The sequence below is a fragment of the Scyliorhinus torazame genome, chromosome 14 (genome assembly GCF_047496885.1).
Source record: "Scyliorhinus torazame isolate Kashiwa2021f chromosome 14, sScyTor2.1, whole genome shotgun sequence".
Taxonomy (NCBI): Eukaryota; Metazoa; Chordata; class Chondrichthyes; order Carcharhiniformes; family Scyliorhinidae; genus Scyliorhinus; species Scyliorhinus torazame.
Genome location: NC_092720.1, coordinates 121,065,728 through 121,090,814, shown reverse-complemented (window position 1 = coordinate 121,090,814; position 25,087 = coordinate 121,065,728). Strand labels below are relative to the sequence as shown.

At 50.7% G+C, this 25,087-nt stretch overlaps 1 protein-coding gene across 1 annotated transcript in view; it reads left to right on the top strand.

Annotated features, from left to right (window-relative positions):
• aire (autoimmune regulator) overlaps positions 1-15,085 on the top strand; it is a 61,002-nt gene extending 45,917 nt beyond the window's left edge. Inside the window, exons 9-10 of the mRNA XM_072473211.1 lie at positions 2,748-2,831; positions 14,972-15,085. Coding sequence (XP_072329312.1) covers positions 2,748-2,831; positions 14,972-15,085 — 198 coding nt within the window. The remainder of the gene's footprint in view (positions 1-2,747; positions 2,832-14,971) is intronic.
• The last annotated feature ends 10,002 nt before the right edge of the window (positions 15,086-25,087 follow it).

The window sequence follows — 25,087 nt, the reverse complement described above, 5'->3', positions numbered from 1 at the left end:
GCTCAAAAATAGTGTGGGAGGATTGCTTGGGTGACTGGTTTCTGGCACAGGAGTGTGACCGCAGGGCCAATGTGTTTGGGTACAAAAAGCAGCCCACGTGACAAGATGAGTCCAGCACTGAAGACGTGGTAGAGGTCACTAGCTCTATGCAGCTGGTGCTGTGGCTAGCTCTGTGCACTTGGGGCTCAGAGAAGCCTGTGGGCAGCTCGCATTCAGAGAAGTCCAGGAGCAGTTGTCTACTAAAAACCTGGGAGTTGAACAGCAGTTGTTAGCAGCAGCGTGGTTGAGGAGCAGGGACTGTGCTTGTGTTTCGATACTGGAGGAAACCTGGCCAACATAGTGGGATGCGGTTTCAGAAGTGGGTCAGCTCAGCTGGGAAAGGAGACTAAGCAGGCTGGATCTGGGAGCAGATCTGAGAGACATTCTGGAATATTGTGCCTTTTCATGAGGATTGTAGCTGTGGAATACAGGTGGAGTCGAACTGTTGTCAGCTGGGGATCAGACTAGCTTTTTGAAGGGTACGATCTGAAATCACTCATGAGGAAGACCACATATTAAATATTTTTTGTGACTCATGGTGATCACTGTTGTCTGGGTGGATAGCTGACAAAATTTGTGGAATCTGTCTTGGTGATGTTTGTCACTTAATGTGCAGCTAGTGATGTGTTTGACAATGGCTTGCCTGTTAATTCATGTTTACCTCAAGTTAATTCGGGACATTAGGGTATAAGATAGCTCATGTTGACTGTTTTTTCTATTAACTCTTGTACAGTAAAATTTCTCCTGTACTTTTAAAACCATGGAATCTTTGTGGCTTCTCTTGGTAAATATCTGTGAATTCAAAATTAGTTTACTTTACAATAAAAGTTACTGGTCCCTAATCGGATTGTAACCTTAATGACAGCAACTGTGCTGCTTCCACTGTTTAATATTCTGCTCACCCTCACTGCCTGGCCAGAATCTGAAGAGTGAGCAGTTGAATTAGCTTGTATAGGTCAGCCAATACTAGCATGGAACTGACCTGCAAGGGTCAGAACCTTTCGGAGCGATAGAGTACACTATCTGTGAATCCAATGGACAGGAGCTTCCACTTGGTTGCAAGGTATGTTCAGGGCATATTTTCCAGAAATTGGTCAAACCATTACAAAGAAGAAAAAAAGTCAGGGAATTTCACGTCCAAATTACGTCCAGCCCAAATCAATGTTCTGACATTTTTTGTGCCCACAAAACAGGCCATGCCCCAGATTGACCTAATAGCCATGGTACGTTCCCATCAGTGCACCTATTTTCAGGCTCTTAAAATTAAGCTGATTTAGGGGTAAGATATGTTTTTAAAACTAGCAAATGATTCTCTATAGGTATTTAAAGTCATTTTCAGTTTTTTTTTTTAAATTGGGTTACAAACAGGCAGCATGGTAGCACAATGGGTAGCACTGTTGTTTCACAGCTCTAGGGTTGCAGATTCCAGTGGGTCACTGTCTGTGTGGAGTCTGGATGTTCTGCCCGTGTCTGCGTGCGTTTCCTCTGGGTGCTCGGGTTTTCGCCCACAAGTCCCGAAAGACGTGGGGCGCGATTCTCTGAAATGGAGACAAGAGTGTTCGCGCCATCGTGAATGCCGTCGAGGTTCACGACGGCGCGAAACGGCCCCTATCCCGGCCGATTCAGGGCCCGAAAATGGGTTAGGAGCGGCGCCACGTCATTTACACACACCTGGCCTTGGCGCCGTGTAAAGGCGGCGCCGCATACATGACGCGGCCGGCGCCGCATAACTGGTATCACCAGCTCATGCGCGGGTTAGCCGGCGCCAACCTGCGCATGCGTGGTTGCCGCCCTCCCCGAGTCCCCCCTGCAAGAAGATGTCCGACGGATCTTGCGGGGCTGTGGAAGAAAGGAGGTCCTCCTTCAGAGAGGCCAGCCCGACGATCGGTGGGCACAGATCGCGGGCCAGAACCCATTTGAGGCCCCCCCCCCAGTGCAGGATCCCTCCTCCCCCCCCAGTGTTCCCGCGCTATTCCCACCGGCAGCGATCAGGTGTGGACGGCACCGGGGGGAACCCGCCGTTTTGGGCAGGCCGCTCGGCCCATCCGGCACTGAGAATCGCGGGGGTACTGGTGAATCGCAATTTTGGCTGTTTCGGGCGATTCACTGGACCACGCCACGCAAAACGCGATTGTGCCGAACTGGCCACTTCTGTGAATCGCGGGAGGGCGTCGGACCGGCATCGCAGGAAAATTTGGCGACCCAGGCGATTCTCTGAAACGGCGCGGGAGCAGAGAATCGCACCCGTGCTGTTAGGTAATTTGGACATTCGGAATTCTCCCTCTGCGTACCCAAACAGGTGCCGGAATGTGATGACTAGGGGATTTTCACAGTAACTTCATTGCAGTGTTAATGTAAGCCTACCTGTGACAATAAGGATTATTATAAAGGTGGTGGACTGGATTACAAATACTTAATATTTTGTTATAAACCATATTAATATATCTGCACCAGATTACCACTCATATATATTAAGTGATTAATTTATACCAAAGATTTTTAACATTAAAACACTGTCAGATTATGCTGGTTAATGGTAGATTTTTCATTCATTGCTATATGAAAAGGTTTGAATAAGAGACCCGAGAAAAAATCTGTTCTGGGATCAGGCCTAATTTGCACCTGGTTCATGAATTGTGCCCAAAGAGGAATCTCTTGCCCGAGTGTTTAACATTTAATTTTTTGTTTCTTTTCCTCTTTCTCGTTAGACCATTGAGCATGAAGGAGAAGTAGATTCATTCATTAACGAGCAGCTCTTCAACAAGGAGGAGTTTGACTCGATTCTCCGAGAGGTGAGTTCACAACAAACTCAGCAGGGCCAAACTCAGCAAGAAAAGGAGGAATCAACCAAACATGGAGGGTCTGTGAACCAGACACTGGCCTTTCACATTCTGGGACTGGATGGTAGATACGCTGTGTGAGGAATTGAAGTTCTTAATGGTGTGTCTAAAGGATAGAGTTCCAGTAAGTGAAAGAGAAAGGGAGAGCTAGTGTGATTCTGATGGCCAGTGTATCTGAAATCATCAACAGGGTAATTGTTATACTCCAGAAAGCTAGTTGCTGAAGGAAAGAAGTGAAGCCAATCTTTACACATGCATGAATTTACACCCTACTAGCAAACACCTCCCGACTCAACAACCCAATATCAGTCTGTGTCTCTTTGCAGAGATAGAAATATATTCCCAGGTAATTTCCACCATCTGCATATATTAAACACAATGTATACACAATTAACAGATTCCCTTTTTTCTTTAAATAAAAAAAGAGTATAACCAACTTTTCAAAACAAGTTAAATGAAACACCTCCATAATCTGCACAAAACATTAAATTATAGGTCACTCCTTGCTATACTCCTGGTAACCAGTTGTTAGCCGTTTAGCTGCTGTTGTAGAAAGAGTCAAACATTCTGCTCCTTTTCTAAAACACCTTTATTTCCCTTTAACAGACTCTGCACCAAACTCTATAATCACATCATCTCACACAAAGGCCACCTGAAGCCCCTTTACAGATGTTGCTCTGTTTCTCTGGTTATGAATATGGCGGTCAATATGGTCGCTTTCCTTAATCCTAATTATGTTTGCTTTAGAGTCGCCAGGTATCTCTCAATACCGTCACAAGGTTCAAACCCGAATACTGATCAAAGAGCCAATACACCAGTTAGTTAGTTCAAAGTCAATACTATTTATTTACACACACAGTAATATCTACTGATGCACAAAGTACTACAAACTAAACTATCTCTAATGCTAATACCTATACTTAGCTTCTACCTATAGTTAGCTAATACCTATACTTAGCTTCTAATACCGCCTCAATATTATACCTTTCTGGCTGAATGCAATGTTGGAGAGAGAGGAAATCTCCAAAATTGAATAGGCGGATGCAAGTCATCACCATCAGATTGTTTATAAAAAAGAATTGCATGGACCAATAAATGGTTGGGCATCCCAAAGGAGGGGTGTTAATTGCATCAATTGAGATTAAGTACATAGAAGTGGGGGGCATTGATTGGGTTGTTACTTGAGCACATATAAGATCAATTGTCAGGTTAAGGCGATGAGATGCAATGCCTCTTCTTGTCAGCTTGGATCTTATATGTCTCTCCTGTGGATGATTTGGCTTCCATCCACATCGGGAGGTGTTTGCCCACACAGTCAGAGGAACTATGGCCATTGTTCGGATCTGAGGTTGTTGGCTTCAAAGTGGTACAGGAGAACAGCTAAGGTTGTCCGTCTGGTAGCGAGCGTTGACCTTGGACTTACTTGCTTCTGGTGCAGCTGGTGGACGGGTCTCTCTGCTTTGAGAGCCAAATCCAAGAGAGCGATTCACTCGTGGGGTTCCTTCTTATACCCGGAGGGGCTTCGCGCGCTTTTGGACGGGCCTTGAACTTGGCCCCAATCAATTGGGCCGCTTCTTGATCACTGGTATTGATCTTGACCAATAAAGGGGTCGGTGCCCTGATGGCTAGGCGTGTCTTTGGTGGCCGTTGGCCTTGCTTTGTTTGTGCTTTCGGTTGGGGAACTGGCGCCGGGATGTCTGAAACAGTATCAGTTGCTTGAGTGTCTTTCCTTTGTTTCCGGAGATGGGCCATCAATATGTTAGTTGACCTACAGTTTCAATTCCGTCTGGGAGCTGTCTCTCCAACATGCATACAGGCTCTGTGCCTGCTTATTTTCCTAACATTGTCCACAGTTCCCTATATTCTTTTGCGAGCGTCCATTTTGTAATCTGGAAGTGGCCATCCCAGATGGCTACACATATCAGTGTCAATTATTAGATACTTAACATAAATGAGACAGCTAATTGGAATGTCTCTTAACCCATTACTTAATACCAGTTGGTGGAAGAAGAAAGCAGACCCAGTGTTTACTTGGGACAGATTTATTCACAGTGAAACATTACAGGCGTATATCTCCTGATGTCATTCAAATCCCAGTGATAGTAAGTGTTCCTTAAAATTTTTATCCCAGCCTTGAGATAATGCACCACTGCACAGACTGAACAGGGCAAACCCTTAATCCATCTCATTGCTTTCTCCAAAAACAAATTCTAATTCAAATTGAAGCCAAATCATCCACAGGAGAGACATATAAGATCCAAGCTGACAAGAAGAGGCATTGCATCTCATCGCCTTAACCTGACAATTGATCTTATATGTGCTCAAGTAACAACCCAATCAATGCCCCCCACTTCTATGTACTTAATCTCAATTGATGCAATTAACACCCCTCCTTTGGGATGCCCAACCATTTATTGGTCCATGCAATTCTTTTTTATAAACAATCTGATGGTGATGACTTGCATCCGCCTATTCAATTTTGGAGATTTCCTCTCTCTCCAACATTGCATTCAGCCAGAAAGGTATATCAATAATATCTTCTCACACACACTTTTGTGGTGTGTATATTATCCTATAATGAACCGTGAGCTACAAAACTGTCAATGATACACTATCTAGGGGCTTTCCACAGTAACTTCATTGCAGTGTTAATGTAAGCCTACGTGTTTCAGCAGCAAAAGTGCTTTTAACAATCTTTTGATTTTTTTAGTTTCCCAAGCTAAAGGACAACATTTTCCATTGTCACTCGTAAGAAATATTATAAACAGCTGGACTAAAATGCCCATCAGGAAGATCAGCATGTGATGCATCACTAAAATACTTAGCTTAAAACTCTTTGGGCGGGATTGTCCGACCCCCCCTGCCGGGTCGGAGAATCGCAGGGGGGCGGTGTGAATCCCACCCTCGCTGGCTGCCGAATTCTCCGGTGCCGGGGTTTTGGTGGGTGCGGGAATTGCGGCGCGCCGGTAGGTGGCTGCTGGCAGCGCCCCCCCCCCCCCCGGCAATTCTCCGGCCCGCGATGGGCCGAGCAGCCGTCCGTTTGCGGCAGGTCCCGCCGGCGTAAATCACAACAGGTCCTTACCGGCAGGACCTGGCTCCACGGGCGGCCTGCAGAGTCCTTGGGGGGGGGGGTCCTGGCCCGCGATCAGGCCTGTGCCGTGGGGGGACTCTTTCTCTCCGCACCAGCCGCTGTCAACCTCCGCCATGGCCGGTGTGAAGAAGAACCCCCCTGTGCATGCGCTGGGATGACGCCAGCACACGCTGGCACTGCTGCGCATGCGGGAATTCGCACCGGCCGGCGGAGGCCCTTCGGTGCCAGTTGGTGTGGCGCCAAGCCCTTCCACGCCAGCTGGCGTGGCGCCAAACACTCCGGCGCCGGCCTAGCCCCTGAAGGTGCGGAGGATTCCGCACCTTCGGGGCGGCCCGATGCCAGAGTGGTCAGCGCCACTCCTTGGCGCCGCAGTGACCCACCCCGCCGGTCCGCGGAGAATCCCACCCTTTATCTCACCTAAGGATTGGATTGGATTTGTTTATTGTCACGTGTACCGAGGAACAGTGAAAAGTAATTTTCTGAGTGCAGCTCAAACAGATCATTTAGTACATGAAATGAAAAGAAAATACATAATTGGGCAACACAAGGTACACAATGTAAATACCTAGACACCGGCATCGGGTGAAGCATACAGAAGTGTAGTATTAATCAGATCAGTCCATAAGTAGGTCATTTAGGAGTCTGGTGACAGCGGGGAAGAAGCTGTTTTTGAGTCTGTTCGTGCGTGTTCTCAGACTTCTGTATCTCCTGCCCGATGGAATTTGGAAAAGTGAGTAAGCCGGGTGGGAGGGGCCTTTGATTATGCTGCCCGCTTTCCCCAGGCAGCGGGAGATGTAGATAGCGTCAATTGGAAATTAATTCCTCCAGATTTAATTTTTCAATGTTTTATTTACCCTTAAAATATTCTCTAAAGTGTTTCATCATAGTACTTAACTCCCAACACGTTAAAACTATCACCTATCTGGTCGAGTGTAAGTGACCAATCAGTAGGACCTCTGTTCAGAGATGCATCTGTGGCCTCTACTTACACTTTTACATCTGTCACCATACACGGGAGACTAATCACACCCCATCAATTTATACATGCGTTCTGCCATTTTCCGCATTAGCCACTAGGATTTTAGTTTTCCCAATCTCCACCTTTAGGCGACTGTCCTCTGCTACTATGTTATATTCAAGAAAACCAGCAGGTGAAAGATAAAAGTGACACAAATCTTTACACATCAGCATTTATTTTGAGTTACATTTTACAAGCATGCACGTAACTGAATAACCACAGTTTCAGTCTATTTGTAGGCGCACCAATGAATCCCTAGTTAATTCCCAGCACCAGAATACAACCAAACACCAATAATAAACAATTAACAGTAAATAAGAATCACTACGCTGAGAGATGTATTTCCCATCTATAAACAATGCTCTTTCATGCGAACCTCCAATCCCAGCTTGGGAATAGAGTAGCCAGGCTGCAACTCTTCAGTCTCTTCCACGCAGCAGTCACACTTTGCAGAACATCCTTCCACAAAATGTACTATTCTGTCCTCTGGATCATGGTTATAACAGGCACCTTGGTTAATGCAAGCTAAAATATATATATTTATATTTTCTGAAAAACATTTTATAATAGAGCTGTTCTCTCACACAGTGACTGCAATATTTGACGTAGATTGACTGTCCCATTGGTAGGGCACCTTAATTATTGTCAGTATGGTACATGTGGATAGCATCATGTGAGTGCCGCATGCTGATTGCATCTGGCTTGGCACAAATTGATTGTAACTTGCAGTCTAGTGGGAGGTTATTATTCTGGTATGATATGCATTGCTTGTAACTGGTACACACATGTTGGTTGTCCCAGATATGTTGATTATATTTAGTATGTTACATGTTAACTGTATCAGCTATATGTGACATGTTGAATGTGCCAAATGTTCAGTAGCCTTTGATTGAACCCAAATGATGAACGTTGAACATGTCGGGTGAGAATTTGATTATGTCTGTACCAGCATTTTGCTTGCATCATTTAAAAACAATGCCACTGTCACAGCCTTTCCCAATGGCCCTGTTCCTTTTCCCACTTCAAACCATGAGTTTTGAAGGGATTTCACGCGATTGGCTACCATAGATTTGGCAGAAGGTCAATGGAGACCCAAGTGCACTGCATAAACAGAGTTATGTTTTTTGCTGATGGGCTTTGAATTACAGCATTGTTACAGCACAGAAGGAGACCATTTGACCCATTGTGTCTGCGCCGGCTCTCTGAATAAGCAATGCACCTAGTGCCATTTCTTGCCTTTTCCCCGTAACCCTGCACATTTTTCCTTTCAGATAATAACCCCATTGTCTCTTGAATGCCTCGATTGAATCCCTCCTCCACACTCTCAGGCAGCACATTCTAGATCATAACCACTCACTGTGTGAAAAAGTTCCCCCTCACATCTCTAATTCTTCTGTTACTATTTACCTTAAATCTGTGCCCTCTCATTCTCGATCCTTCCATCAGTGAGAACTTTTATCATAGCTATTCTGTCCAGACCCCACATGATTTTGAATACCTCTGTCTATTTGGGAAAATCCACTGCAGAAATGTTTATCAACTTTTCCCCTTAAAAGATGTAATGGCCTCTGGCAGATCATTCCACGCCCCAGTGACTATCTGAGTAAAAGAAGTGTTCCTAACCTCTATCTGCACTCTCCCCCATGACAATTCTAACTGAATCACCCTTCATCTTTGACTCGTCAATCACAATAAATAGTCACAATAAATAGTTACTGGGTTACGGGGATAGGGTGGAGCTGTGGGGTGCTCTTTCCAAGGGTTGGTGCAGTCGATGGGCCGAATGGCCTCCTTCTGCACTGGAAATTCTATGTCTATTCCCATATTCACTCCATCAAAAACCCTTCTGTACTCCAATGGAAATGGTCCCAATATCTCAAGTCCCTCCACGTTACTGCAAGTTCCTCATTTTAGTGTCATCCAGGTGAATGTACCCTGTATATTCTCCATCTCTTTAATGCCCTAAAAAGTCTGAGTCAGATGATTAGCCCATGGACAGATGCTGGAGCTACAAAGACAAGACACACGAACATCAGGCAGGGTTGTCAGGTGCCGTCATCAGATTGCAATGCATGATGAAGGTGTATGTCCGCACTCTCTCTGATGTTGTTGCTCTGACCTACCAGTGCAGTAAGTAGTGCACTGGAAGGATGGCAACTGCCATGGAGACTTTGGTCCAGGATTTTGCACCTGATTTGCACCAGGACCTGCATTTCATCACTCTAGACATAGTTAGGAACCATCAGTGGCTAAGCAAGAGGGAGATGGGGCAACTCAACCTCACTCCAAGTGCCCCTTCATCTCAAGAGTCAGGCAGGGGTCCTCAGCCACCTGGAGGGACGGGACCTACAGCTGGACACCCCAGGTCAACTGTCCAGGTGACTCGAGGAGTGTACAGCTGATCACAATCCCCTTTGCCTGTGACCCCATTAGCTGCAGCTCCATCGGCCAAGGAGGGTGCACCTGCCCCACGGCATGAGACCCAAAGCTGGCCAAGCCTCTCCAGGCCTTGGTCCTCCAGAGGACGCAAGCCCAGGTCATCCCAGAAAACAGGGCGTAGCAGTCTGCAGGCTGCCTCTACCTCTGCTGTGAATGTAGGGAAGCTCCAAGATGTAATGATTGGGTTAGAAACATTTAAAAATACTAGGGTGTCTACTATTTGTATATTCTTTGCATGTATTTAAATTATTTTCACCCATGCTACATCTCATGTTACGTATGCCTCTTCTTTCTGATCAAATGCTTCACAGCCACTCGAGCATCACTGGTCCCACCCACTGTCCCATCCCTACTCCCAGATATTCCATTGTCTGTCTCATCTCCATGGTCTCGACAATCATCTCATTGCAGTGTCTGTCTCTTCTGTACTCTGGAGGGACCTGCGTGAAGCAGGAGCCTCGAAGAACTTTGTAGTTGGCCAGGGCATTTACGAGTCCTGCTTCAGAGGCTCATATTAAGGTGCCTCATGAGTTCAGAACCTGCAGGCTGCTTTTGTCCCCCATTCTTTTGCATTGTCAAGTGATCAATGTGTATCGTGGAGGATTCAGTGATGGTACACATGGAGTTGGTGCCTCTTTCATTGACCTCCAATATGGCTTCCAATAGGCTTGAGAGTGCTTGACTTCGGAATGAAAATCCAGAGCTTTTATGTGCTTCTGTCTGCCTGAAACGCAGTCTCAGGTCCGTGTCTACATCACCTGAATGTTAATCCCCACCTTCCCACCTCCAAGATGCAGGGCAAAGGACCACATAGAAGCATGCTGAGCCATGTGATTCCTGCCAAAATGTTACAAGTGTGTTGCCTAGGATACGAGTGCAGAGGCCCTAGAAGGCTCACGTAGATATGGGAGCATGTAGTGCAGGGTCACAGGTGTGTTTATCGCCTCACAACATTAACCCTCTGCCATCTCTCACATGGTTAATCAACATGGCAATGGACTGAAAACAGAGGTATGATTTGGAGTGCCTCATCCACACCAGGCAATGCATCTCCAGGACCTTTTGCAGTACACTGAGAGGCGGGTTTAACTGCTGCGTTGCATCCATCACTGAGAGATACGGATGACTGCATCTTGAGGATCGCCGGGGCGCCGCGCGAATCATGCTACGCCGTCATGACCCCCGCACGCGATTCTCCCACCCCCCCCCCCCCGGAAACCTGTGGCGCGCGATTTGCACCGGGTCGCTCGGAGAACCGACGAGAGGCGATTCTCCGGCCGGATGGGCCGAGCGGCCGCTACGACACAAAAAGTTCCCGCCGGCGCCGTCCACTCCTGGTCGCTGCCGGCGGGAACTCTGCGGGAACGCGGGGGGGGGGGGCCTGTGGGGGGGGGGGGGGGGAGGAGGACTCCTTCACCGGGGTGGCCTCCAATGGGGTCTGGCCGTGATCGGGGACCACCGATCGGCGGGCCTCCTTCTCCCCCCCCCCCGGGCCTACCGGCTTCCGCGCGCGGCCTCAGAACACCGCCTCCATGTTGGTGAGGGGCCGGCGTGCGTAAGACATTCCCCGCGCACGCGCAGGATTGGGCTGCTCCAAATGCGCATGCGCGGGTTGGCACGGCGCCCATTTGGTGCTGCGTAAGGACGCTGGAGCGGCGTGAACCACTCCAGCGCCGTGCTGGCCCAGGTCTCGGGCAGGATTCTCCGCAATCGGCGCGATGTCCGCCTACCGGCGCCAAAAATGGCGCGAATCAGTCCGGCATCGCGCCGCCCCAAAGGTGCGGAATTCTCCGCATCTTGAGGGGCCGAGCCCTCACCTTGAGGGGCTAGGCCCGCGGCGGACTGATTTCTGCCCCGCCAGCTGGCGGGAAAGGCCTTTGGTGCGCCGCCAGCTGGCGGGAAAGGCCTTTAGTGCCCCGCCAGCTGGCGCGGAAATGACTTTGCCGTGCGGCGCATGCGTGGGAGCATCAGCGGCCGCTCACGGCATTCCCGCGGCACGGCATGCGCAGTGGAGGGGGTCTCTTCCGCCTCCGCCATAGTGGAGACCATGGTGAAGGCGGAAGGAAAAGAGTGCCCCCACGGCACAGGCCCGCCCGCGGATCGGTGGGCCCCGATCGCGGGCCAAGCCACCGTGGGGGCACCGCCCGGGGCCAGATCGCCCCGCGCCCCCCCAGGACCCCAGAGCCCGCCCGCGCTGCCTTGTCCCGCCGTTCGAAAGGTGGTTCAATCCACGCCGGCTGGCGTGGGTTGACAGCGGCGGGACTTCGGCCCATCGCGGACCGGAGAGGCGCCGGGGGATTTCCGCCGACCGGCGCGGCGCGACTCCCGCCCCCGCCGAATCCCCAGTGGCGGAGAATTCGGGACACGGCGGGGATGGGACTCACGCCGGCCCCCGGCGATTCTCCGACCCGGTGGGGGGTTGGAGAATCGCGCCCCATGTCCGGGCCCTGTTTGCGCCATCGTGAAACGCAACGGTGTTCACGATGGCACGAACACTTGGCCTCAATATCGGAGAATCGCCCCCCATGAAGTAGATAAGCAATGAGTGATGAGTGTCATCCTTAAGGTGCCTTGCATGAATGCAGGCATACTGTCCAAGAGCAATACAGATTTCAGTGCTGCTCCTGCCTCTTGAAGGCTGCTGTAGGCTATGGACTGTTGCTGGGATGTTTGCAGAGGCTGCACTGACTGAAATCCGCTTACCAAAAGCCCTGTTGCAGTTATTATCCCATTATAGAAAGGCCACATGCTCCTGAGGCTACATCACCTTTCAAGGATGAGGCCATCAGATGCTAATGTAATTACTCATTCAGAGATTAGTGTGCAGCATTCAAATGATGAGGATCACAACAAAGGGGGTTACGTGGACCCAGCATGGAGAACACAGATCAAATATACTACTATTGGCTATTATCATCCTTCTCTTGGAACCTCATAGCTATTAGCATGTCACGTGCGTGCCAGCCTCATATGGCCTCTTCTTCTGGAGCCACTGCTTCCTTTCCCTCATCCAGATCATCTCTCTCGGTGTTCTCCTCAATGGAGGAGGTATGCAACTCCTCCAACTCTCTTTCTGGCAAGTCATCCCCCTTTGGAACACCAGGTTGTGTACAGTGCAGCTAGCCATATTGATGCATGAGACCCTCTGGGGAGAGTACTATGGTGCACACCTGACCTGTTCAGACATCGGAAACTCACCTTCAGGATGCCAAGAGTCTGCTCAATCAATCAGCATGAGAAGCATTGTACCTCCTTGAAGGCACTTTGTGGATGCTGAATGGGCCACATCTTTAGTAGCTAGCCTTTGTCACCAAGAAGTCAACCCTGGACGCACAGAGGGCTCTTGAATATCCTTGGCAGCTGGCAATTACACAAGACATTCAAAGAATCATGAGAACTTCCAGGGCATCCCGTCAGCTGCAAGGTTTAGGGTCTTAAGGCCATTAGGCAGATGCATTTTGGCTCATGGCCAATTGGTTACTTCTGACACTTGGGATTTTCCACAAGGATTTTCCCGGACCAGCCTCCCCGAACAGGCGCCGAATGTGGCGACTAGGGGCTTTTCACAGTAACTTCATTTGAAGCCTACTTGTGACAATAAGCGATTTTCATTTCAAGAGGAACAACTTTGCAAGCCAATCCTACAATGGTCCAAATCAAGATTATTTTTTTTTAAATTTAGCGTGCCCAATTCATTTTTTCCAATTAAAGGGCAATTTAGCGTGGCCGATCCACCTAGCCTGCACATCTTTGGGTTGTGCGGGTGAAACCCACACAAACACGGGGAGAATGGGCAAACTCTACACGGACTGTGACCCAGAGCCGGGATAGAACCTGGGACCTCAGCGCCAAATCAAGATTATACTCTTCCATGAATGCATGACATGAATAACAGCACCATGTTCCCTAAGTCAGCTCTCCGAACATGTCTTAGCGGTGCCAACCTCTTAATTTGGAAAAGCCAAAATTTGTTGCGTACCCCTTCATGCGACCCACAAGTACAGTGGTCAATTCCTCCTTAAGCCTTGAGAGGCCAACCCTGACATTTTTTTCCAAACTTGTTTTTCAACTGCTTCGTTGGATCAGTTTGAAAAATAGTGGTGCTGAGGGTTTACTGCCAGCGCAGCTTTGACCATCCTCCCCACCCCCGTGACCTCGAGATCCCTCCCATCCTGCTAGGAGAGCATCACGGACAGGATTGCCCTCCATCCAATCACTCTCCTTCCTTCATCCCCCTCTAATCCTTGATCTCACACTCATTGTGAGTGCTATCCCAGTCCTCCCCTCAGCACTACGTGATGTTGATGTCTGATGCAACATGAAGATCTCACCACTATGCATCTTGAGGTCCATTACTGACTTACAGAGATCCCCTCATGAAACCGACATTACCTGTTCCCTATCTACATGCTACATATACCTCCCATGACTGGGCCACTGCAACCAGTACAAAGCCACCAACCCCCAGACTCGGCGTATGTGTGGGAATGACAATGCCTTACGCACCACGCTGGGCACGACTGGCACAGGACTGGCAAGCTCTCCCCCTTCCTCGACTGGGACCAGGACCGGTGCGTTAAATGCAGACCTCTAAATAGTGACGTGGATCCACAGGAATGGCATGCTTTCTGGCCCCGACTGCATTCAACCCCTCATCTGCCTAATCATATGCACACTTCCGCAGTTTTCTTATCATCATCCCGTAGTCAAGCCTTTTCCCTCCCTTGTTTCTGTCTTATCTCACCTTCCCCTCCTCCCAACACCCCCTACACCCACCCCCACCACAGTCATGGTTTTTTTCCCTCCAGCTCACTTCCCCCTCACTCATCACCTTCCTGCTGGTCTGGAATGACAGATCTTAGCTCAGGGATCCCCATACATCCCTGCTGGTCTTACCTGTGCAGTTTGTCCTGGAGTCAGAGCAGCTGCGAGTGCAGTGCATTGAAAGGTCAGGGAACGTACTTCGAGGTTGTGAGTTGCTCGCCAGGTGCATGATACTTTTATCTGTTCGTGAATCAAGCTGGTCCAGTCAGCTGCCAGTGTGGCCCCATGATTTGGAGTGGGGCCATGATTCTGACAAGCTGCCTTTAGAATAGCCATTCATGATAGTTAAAAGAATGCAAATACAATTCCCGACATGGCGCGACGGGTTGCCACACCTGCCATGAAAGACAATCGCAAATTGTTTTTTATGTTGCAGGGAAGCTGACTTTTTGCCCTCCGCCACATTGTCCCATCCCTCCTGCAATGACGCCCGCCACTCTTCCTCATTCCCAAACCACTGTTTTTTTTCGTATTGCACTCTAATCTCATTTCATGTAAATTCATATTAAATGCAACCTAACGTCAGACAACTGAGCCCACCTACATTATGCACCTAATAGTTTAAAGACCAGCATTCTTTCCACGATCAGCCCAGGCCTTGCCCTTTTCCTTCTCCAGAGTACCCTTTTCTTTGACACAATGACCTGGGAACATGATCAGGAGTGGCAAAAAGTACAAACTGATACTTTTAACTTAATTTGTTCTCTGATTTTGTCATAGAGCTCGATCGATGGCATCTTGCAATGGGCTCTGCAAAACATTCCCCGGTCCTTGTCTGAGACCCCTGGCCTTAATCACCAACAGAGGCCTTCTTCTGTGGAGAAGCTGACCTAACATGAACAGAAAGGTGCGGTGTGCAAGGTTTAGGAACAAAGTTGGTGAAACATAGCTGGCGACTAATCTGACATGCTGTATCTCAGACTGGTAGCTGTAGGTTTATGTCAGCTGATGTATGGCCTTCCAAGTGCACTGAAGACAATTGGCGAGGTCATTGCTGAAGAAACTAAAGATGATTGGGCCAAGATCCAGGAATATTTATCCACCTTTCCTGGCTTCTCCCTGCATCCTTTCATTTAATGGGGGCTGGCAGTAATGCGCTGGATTAATTAGTTTGAGCGGAGGTGGGGGAATTCAATTTCTGGTGGTGCTCTTAAGGGATAAGAATCTGGCTGTAGACCTCTCATTTCCGTGTTTCGCTTTCCTCCCCACACTGCTACATAATTGTGGATGGATTGGCAGAGGGAAAACACTCAACATAAAGCATGGAAATGGGCCTCACCATAACTGGGGTAGCATTTTCTGTCTGTCTAGGTTCACTGACTGATTCTGTGTGCGGTGATTGTTTTTTAAAAATAAATTTAGAGTACCCAATTATTTTTTTCAACTAAGGGGCAATTTACCTACCCTGCACATCTTTGGGTTGTGCGGGTGAGACCCACACAGACACGGGGAGAACGTGCAAACTCCTCACGAACAGTGACCCGGGGTCGGGATCGCACCCCGGTTCTCGGCGCCATGAGGCAGCAGTGCTAGTGTGCAGTGATTGTGATTAATGAAGCTTATTTCACCCAGTATTCGATGGAGAAAAGTGATATCAAATTGGGGATAAATGACATTTGTGAGTACGAAAGCAGGCGATTGCTGGAGGCTGGCAACAGCTTAATGGAGTGCTGAAGTGAGCAGCAGAGAAGTGTTTGGGGAAACCTATCGGGAAATAAAGTATGACGGTGGGCTTGGAAGTTTAGGGTATTTTTCACAAGGACAAAGAAAGCTAAGAATTGATCGGAGAGAGATTTCAAAAACTTAGTATTGAAAGGCTGTATGCATTGGTTGATGAATATGACGGGAGCACAGGCTGGTGACTACAAACAAATACAAATGCGAAAAGGGAAGTTGGAAGTATTTGTTTACAGGATTATTAGGAAGTAGGATGTTTTAGCACAATCACCAGAGGCATTGAGCACACATCAGTCAGCGAATATAGACAAAAATCACTGTGCTTTCATACTCTGGGACTGGGTGGGACAGTGGGTCAGACACTGTCCTTTCACACTCTGGGACTGGGTGGGACAGTGGGTCAGACACTGTCCTTTCTCACTCTGGGACTGGGTGGGACAGTGGGTCAGACACTGTCCTTTCACACTCTGGGACTGGGTGGGACAGTGGGTCAGACACTGTCCTTTCACACTCTGGGACTGGGTGGGACAGTGGGTCAGACACTGTCCTTTCACACTCTGGGACTGGGTGGGACAGTGGGTCAGACACTGTCCTTTCACACTCTGGGACTGGGTGGGACAGTGGGTCAGACACTGTCCTTTCACACTCTGGGACTGGGTGGGACAGTGGGTCAGACACTGTCCTTTCACACTCTGGGACTGGGTGGGACAGTGGGTCAGACACTGTCCTTTCACACTCTGGGACTGGGTGGGACAGTGGGTCAGACACTGTCCTTTCACACTCTGGGACTGGGTGGGACAGTGGGTCAGACACTGTCCTTTCACACTCCGGGACTGGGTGGGACAGTGGGTCAGACACTGTCCTTTCACACTCCGGGACTGGGTGGGACAGTGGGTCAGACACTGTCCTTTCACACTCCGGGACTGGGTGGGACAGTGGATCAGACACTGTCTTTTCACACTCTGGGACTGGGTGGGACAGTGGGTCAGACACTGTCTTTTCACACTCTTTGACTGGGTGGGACAGTGGGTCGGACACTGTCCTTTCACACTCTGGGACTGGGTGGGACAGTGGGTCAGACACTGTCCTTTCACACTCTGGGACTGGGTGGGACAGTGGGTCAGACACTGTCCTTTCACACTCTGGGACTGGGTGGGACAGTGGGTCAGACACTGTCCTTTCACACTCTGGGACTGGGTGGGGCAGTGGGTCAGACACTGTCCTTTCACACTCTGGGACTGGGTGGGACAGTGGGTCAGACACTGTCCTTTCACACTCTGGGACTGGGTGGGACAGTGGGTGAGACACTGTCCTTTCACACTCTGGGACTGGGTGGGACAGTGGGTCAGACACTGTCCTTTCACACTCTGGGACTGGGTGGGACAGTGGGTCAGACACTGTCCTTTCACACTCTGGGACTGGGTGGGACAGTGGGTCAGACACTGTCCGTTCACACTCTGGGACTGGATGGGACAGTGGGTCAGACACTGTCCTTTCACACTCTGGGACTGGGTGGGGCAGTGGGTCAGACACTGTCCTTTCTCACTCTGGGACTGGGTGGGACAGTGGGTCAGACACTGTCCTTTCACACTCTGGGACTGGGTGGGACAGTGGGTCAGACACTGTCCTTTCACACTCTGGGACTGGATGGGACAGTGGGTCAGACACTGTCCTTTCACACTCCGGGACTGGGTGGGACAGTGGATCAGACACTGTCTTTTCACACTCTGGGACTGGGTGGGTCAGTGGGTCAGACACTGTCCTTTCACACTCTGGGACTGGGTGGGAGATGGTGCTACAAGGATTCACTTTGTTGAGTAAATTGGGTCTGTACTCTCTCGTGTTTAGAAGAATGAGAGTTGATCTTATTCAAACATACAAATTCTGACGGGGCTCGACAGGGTAGACCTTACGGGGTTGTTCCCCTGGCTATAGAATCTTGTAACAAGGACAAAGCCTCAGGATAAAGGGTCGCTCATTGAGGATTGAAATAAGTAGAAATTTCTGCTCTCCGATGTTTGTGAACCGACTCGTCCTAGCCCTTGTTAAGTGTGCCCAGTGCGGACTTCCGGTTGCGGCTATGCGGAGCTAAGCCGCACGATTCGGCAGCTCCCGCTATCACGGACGTTCGGGCTCGTTAGAGGAGCCCCAACTGAATTTTTTTCGAAGACAACCCGTCAACTTTTATGGACCGGACCAGAAGTGAAACGGCCAAAAAAGCGCCATTGGAGCAGCGGGAGAAGCAAGGGAAGAAAAGCAAAATGGCGGCGGCCGGTGACAAAGCGGAGTGCGGGCCGGAGCTGCAGGAGTTCATCAAGCGCTGCTTCGAGGAGCTGCGGAAGGAGATGCTGGCGCCTATGCTGTCGGCAATTGAAGGACTAGGGATGACCCAGAAGGCCCATAAGGTAAAGATCCAGGAGGTACAGAAAAGAGTCAGTGAGAATGAGGACGAGATCTTGGGCCTGGCGGTGAGAGTGGAGCAGCACGAGGCGCTGCACAAGAGGTGGGCGGGAAGATTCGAAGACCTAGAGAACAGGTCGAGGAGAAAGAACCTGCGGGTCCTGGGTCTCCCTGAAGGAGTGGAGGGGACCGATGCCGGGGCATACACGGGCACGATGCTCGGGGCGATGATGGGCGCGGAGGCCCCTTTGAGGTCGCTAGTGCTGGATGGGGCACACCGGGTGCTGGCGAGGAGGCCCAAGGCAAACGAGCCGCCAAGGGCGATGGTGGTGAGATTTCACCGGTTCACGGACAGAGAGAGGGTCCTGAAATGGGCCAAGAAGGAGCGGAGCAGTAAGTGGGACAATGCAGAGATCCGAATCTACCCGGACTGGAGTACGGAGGTTGCAAAGCGGAGAGCGGGTTTCAACCGGGCCAAGGTGATGTTGCACCGGAAAGTAGTGAGATTTGGAATGCTGCAGCCAGCGCGACTGTGGGTCACACACAAGGACGAACACTATTATTTTGAAACGCCTGAAGAGGTGTGGACCTTCATACAAACTGAAAAGTTGGACTCAAACTGAGGGTTTGTGAGGGTGGGGGGGGGGGGATGTTTGAGGTTTGATGTGTGATGGTTGTTGTATATAGGGGGTCAATCACGCGCAGGAAATGTTACATGGGCTGGGGGAGAGGGACAAGGCCGCGACAGGAGCTGCGCCAGAGGGGACGGGGTAGGCTTTGGAAAGCACAGGGTTTTTCCTGCGTGAGGGAAGAAAGGCGGGAAGGGGAATGGAGGAACGCGTACTGATTGGGGCACTCCCACACGGGGAGGTCAATGGGACGGCGGGGGAAGCCGGGGTCAGCAGGTGTCAGCTGACTTACGGGAGTGATATGGGGGGAGCAAAAAAGCTAGACAGGGGTTTATGGGGGGAAGGGTTGCTGCTGCACTGGCCGAAAGGGAATGGGACACAGAAGAGGTGGTCGGGGCGGGGGTCCCCTGGCTGGGGGACTGGAGGGTGAGGGTGGCGCGGACACGGGACTGGCCTAGAAAAGGAGATGGCTAGTCGGGGGGGGGGGGGGGGGTGAGAGCCCCTCCAATCCGGCTGATAACGTGGAACGCGAGGGGCCTGAACGGGCCGGTGAAGAGGGCCCGAGTGTTCGCGCACTTAAAGGGACTGAAGGCAGATGTGGTCATGCTCCAAGAAACACATCTGAAGGTGGCGGACCAGGTCAGGTTAAGAAAGGGATGGGTAGGACAGGTATTCCATTCGGGACTGGACGCGAAGAATAGAGGGGTGGCAATATTGGTGGGGAAGCGGGTGTCATTTGAGGCCAAGACTATCGTAGTGGATAATGGAGGCGATATGTGATGGTGAGCGGTAGGTTGCAGGGGACGTGGGTGGTGTTGGTAAATGTATACACCCGGAACTGGGATGATGCTGGATTCATGAAGCGCATGTTGGAGCGCATTCCGGACCTGGAGGTAGGAGGCCTGATAATGGGTGGGGACTTCATACAGTGTTGGACCCAGCACTGGACCGCTCCAGATCAAAGACTGGAAAGAGGCCAGCGGCGGCCAAGGTGCTTAGTGGGTTTATGGATCAGATGGGGGGAGTGGACCCATGGAGGTTTGCAAGGCCGCAGGCTGGATGTGGGACTGCTGGCAGATGAGGTGGTGTGTGGGAAGGTGAGGGGGCGCATCGAAAGGTACTTGGAGGCCAACGACAACGGGGAGGTGCGGGTGGGGGTGGTATGGGAGGCGTTGAAGGCGGTGATCTGTGGAGAGCTAATCTCCATCAGGGCTCATAGGGAGAAGACAGAGGGCATGGAAAGGGAGAGGTTAGTGGGGGAGATTTCAAGAGTGGACAGGAGATATGCAGAGGCCCCGGAGGAGAGATTACTTGGGGAAAGACAACGGCTCCAGATGGAGTTTGACCTGTTGACCACAGGGAAGGCAGAGGCACAGTGAAGGAAGGCGCAGGGGGTGACCTACGAGTATGGAGATAAGGCTAGTCGGATGCTGGCACACCAGCTCCGTAAGAGGATAGCAGCGAGGGAAATAGGGGGAGTCAAAGATGGAAGGGGAGCCACGGTGCGGAGTGCGACGAAAATAAACGAGGTATTCAAGACCTTCTATGAAGAGCTGTACAGATCCCAGCCCCCAGCGGGGGAAGAGGGGATTAGACGATTCCTAGACCTACTGAGATTCCCGAGGGTGGAGGAGCAAGAGGTGGCAGGTTTGGGGGCACCAATTGGGTTGGAGGAGCTGAGCAAGGGTTTGGGGAGCATGCAGGCGGGGAAGGCCCTGGGACCGGACGGGTTCCCGGTGGAGTTCTACAGGAAGTACGTAGACCTGTTGGCCCCGCTACTAGTGAGGACCTTTAATGAGGCAAGAGAGGAGGGGACCCTGCCCCGACAATGTCGGAAGCGACGATTTCTTTGATCCTAAAGCGGGACAAGGACCCACTGCAATATGGATCGTACAGGCCAATCTCGCTCCTCAATGTGGATGCTAAGTTGCTGGCAAAAGTGCTGGCCACGAGGATCGAGGACTGTGTGCCGGGGGTGGTCCACAAGGACCAGACGGGATTCGTAAAGGGCAGGCAATTAAACACCAATGTGCGGCGGCTCTTAAACGTGATAATGATGCCATCGGAGGAGGGAGAGGCGGAGATAGTGGCAGCTATGGACACGGAGAAGGCCTTTGACCGAGTTGAGTGGGAGTACCTCTGGGAGGTGCTGCGTAGGTTTGGGTTCGGGGGAGGGTTTATCAGTTGGGTTAAGCTCCTTTACAGAGCCCCGGTGGCGAGTGTAGTGACGAACCGGCGGAGGTCGGAGTACTTTCGGCTGTACCCTTTCCCCCCCTGTTGTTTGCATTGGCGATCGAACCCTTGGCCATGTCATTGAGGGAGTCTAGGAAATGGAGGGGGGTGGTCCGAGGGGGAGAAGAGCATCGGGTGTCGCTTTATGCGGATGACCTGTTGCTGTACGTGGCGGGTCCAATGGAGGGGATGGTGGAGGTCATGCAGACTCTAAGGGAGTTTGGGGAGTTTTCGGGCTATAAGCTCAATGTAGGGAAGAGTGAGCTCTTTGTACTACAGGCAGGGGACCAAGAAAGAGGGATAGGGGATCTACCGCTGAGGAGGGCGGAGGGGAGCTTTCGGTACCTGGGGATCCAGATAGCCAGGAGTTGGGGGGCCCTACATAAACTGAATCTGACGAGGTTGGTGGAGCAAATGGAGGAGGACTTCAAAAGATGGGACATGTTACCGCTCTCGCTAGCGGGTAGAGTGCAGTCGGTCAAAATGGTGCTCCTTCCGAGGTTTCTGTTTGTGTTTCAGTGCCTTCCCATCGTGATCACCAAGGCCTTTTTTAAGAGAGTAGGTAGGAGTATTATGGGGTTTGTGTGGGCGAATATGACCCCGAGGGTAAGGAGAGGGTTCCTGGAACACAGTAGGGACCGAGGAGGGTTGGCGCTGCCAAACCTAGGGAGCTACTACTGGGCAGCAAATGTGGCGATGATCCGCAAGTGGGTGATGGAGGGAGAGGGGGCAGCATGGAAGAGGATGGAGGTGGCGTCCTGTAAAGGACGTTGGTGGCGTTGGCGTTGGGTGCGTTGGTGACGGCACCGCTGCCGCTCTCGCCGACAAGGTACACCACGAGCCCGGTGGTGGCGGCAATGCTAAGGATCTGGGGCCAGTAGAGACGGCACAGGGGTGCAATGGGAGCCTCGGTGTGGTCCCCGATCAGGGGTAACCACTGGTTTGTCCCGGGGAAGATGGACGGGGGGTTTCAGAGTTGGCATCGGGCGGGGATTAGAAGAACATAGAACATAGAAAATACAGCACAGAACAGGCCCTTCGGCCCACGATGTTGTGCCGAACCTTTGTCCTAGATTAATCATAGATTATCATTGAATTTACAGTGCAGAAGGAGGCCATTCGGCCCTTTGAGTCTGCACCAGCTCTTGGAAAGAGCACCCTACCCAAACTCAACACCTCCACCCAACACCAATAAGAATGGGGGACCTGTTCATTGATGGGACGTTTACGAGCCTAGGGGCACTGGAGGAGAAGTTTGAGATACCCCCGGGAAATGCTTTTAGATATATGCAGGCGAGGGTGTTTGTGAGGCGACAGGTGAGGGAATTCCCGTTGCTCCCGGCACAAGAAATTCAAGACAGGGTGATCCCGGGTGTATGGGTCGGGGAGGGCAATGTGTCGGCAATATACCAGGAGATGAAAGAACAGGGGGAAGCACTGGTAGAGGAGCTGAAGGGTAAATGAGAGGAGGAGGAGGAGCTGGGGGAGATTGAGGAAGGTCTGTGGGCTGATGCCCTAGGTAGGGTTAACTCCTCCTTCTCATGTGCAGGAGGCGAAAGAGGCCGGCATTCTGGCCTTTGCGTCCCTAGTAGCCCGGCGAAGGATCTTGCTAATGTGGAAGGAGGCAAAGCCCACCAGTGTGGAGGCCTGGATAAACGACATGGCTGGGTTCATAAAGCTGGAGAGGATTAAGTTTGCCTTGAGAGGGTCTGCGCAGGGGTTCTATAGGCAGTGGCAACCGTTCCTAGACTATCTCGCGGAGCGTTAGAGGAAGGTCGGTCAGCAGCAGCAACATAGGGGGGGGGGGGAACGTCCTGGGAGGCAGAGGGGTGGGGGGGGGGGGGGGAGAATGGGGGCTTGCCTGGGAGGGTGGATGAGCAAGAGATATCATAAAGGATTGGGGAAACTGGCACGTGCGGGAGAGCCGGTGTACAAAGCTATGTACAAAGCTATGATTTCTGGATAACTGGGGCTCTTTCTGGGGAAGGTGGGACCTCTACAGACAGGATGGTCTACATCTGAACCTTCGGGGCACAAATATCCTGGGGGGGGAGATTTGTTAGTGCTCTTTGGGGGGTTTAAACTAATGCAGCAGGGGCATGGGAACCTGGATTGTAGTTTTAGGGTAAGGGAGAATGAGAGTATAGAGGTCAGGAGCTCAGATTTGACGTCGCAGGAAGGGGCCAGTGTTCAGGTAGGTGGTTTGAAGTGTGTCTACTTCAATGCCAGGAGTATACGAAACAAGGTAGGGGAACTGGCAGCATGGGTTGGTACCTGGGACTTCGATGTTGTGGCCATTTCGGAGACATGGATAGAGCATGGACAGGAATGGATGTTGCAGGTTCCGGGGTTTAGGTGTTTTAGTAAGCTCAGAGAAGGAGGCAAAAGAGGGGGAGGTGTGGCGCTGCTAATCAAGAGCAGTATTACGGTGGCTGAGAGGATGCTAGATGGGGACTCGTCTTCCGAGGTAGTGTGGGCTGAGGTTAGAAACATGAAAGGAGAGGTCACACTGTTGGGAGTCTTCTATAGGCCTCCAAATAGTTCTGGGGATGTAGAGGAAAGGATGGCGAGGATGATCCTGGATAAGAGCGAAAGTAACAGGGTAGTTATTATGGGAGACTTTAACTTTCCAAATATTGACTGGAAAAGATATAGTTCGAGTACATTAGATGGGTCGTTTTTTGTACAGTGTGTGCAGGAGGGTTTCCTGACACAGTTTGTTGACAGGCCAACAAGAGGCGAGGCCACGTTGGATTTGGTTTTGGGTAATGAACCAGGCCAGGTGTTGGATTTGGAGGTAGGAGAGCACTTTGGGGACAGTGACCACAATACGGTGACGTTTACGTTAATGATGGAAAGGGATAAGTATACACCGCAGGGCAAGAGTTATAGCTGGGGGAAGGGCAATTATGATGCCATTAGACGTGACTTGGGGGGGATAAGGTGGAGAAGTAGGCTGCAAGTGTTGGGCACACTGGATAAGTGGAGCTTGTTCAAGGATCAGCTACTGCATGTTCTTGATATGTATGTACCGGTCAGGCAGGGAGGAAGGCGCCGAGCGAGGGAACCGTGGTTTACCAAAGAAGTGGAATCTCTTGTTAAGAGGAAGAAGGAGGCCTATGTGAAGATGAGGTGTGACGTTTCAGTTGGGGCGATGGATAGTTACAAGGTAGCGAGGAAGGATCTAAAGAGAGAGCTAAGACGAGCAAGGAGGGGACATGAGAAGTATTTGGCAGGAAGGATCAAGGAAAACCCAAAAGCTTTCTATAGGTATGTCAGGAATAAGCGAATGACGAGGGAAAGACTAGGACCAGTCAAGGACAGTGATGGGAAGTTGTGTGTGGAGTCTGAAGAGATAGGCGAGATACTAAATGAATATTTTTCGTCAGTATTCACTCAGGAAAAAGATAATGTTGTGGAGGAGAATGCTGAGCCCCAGGCTAATAGATTAGATGGCATTGAGGTACGTAGGGAAGAGGTGTTGGAAATTCTGGACAGGCTGAAAATAGATAAGTCCCCGGGACCTGATGGGATTTATCCTAGGATTCTCTGGGAGGCCAGGGAAGAGATTGCTGGACCTTTGGCTTTGATTTTTATGTCATCATTGGCTACAGGAATAGTGCCAGAGGACTGGAGGATAGCAAATGTGGTCCCTTTGTTCAAAAAGGGGAGCAGAGACAACCCCGGCAACTATAGACCGGTGAGCCTCACGTCTGTAGTGGGTAAAGTCTTGGAGGGGATTATAAGAGACAAGATTTATAATCATCTAGATAGGAATAATATGGTCAGGGATAGTCAGCATGGCTTTGTGAAGGGTAGGTCATGCCTCACAAACCTTATCGAGTTCTTTGAGAAGGTGACTGAACAGGTAGATGAGGGTAGAGCAGTTGATGTGGTG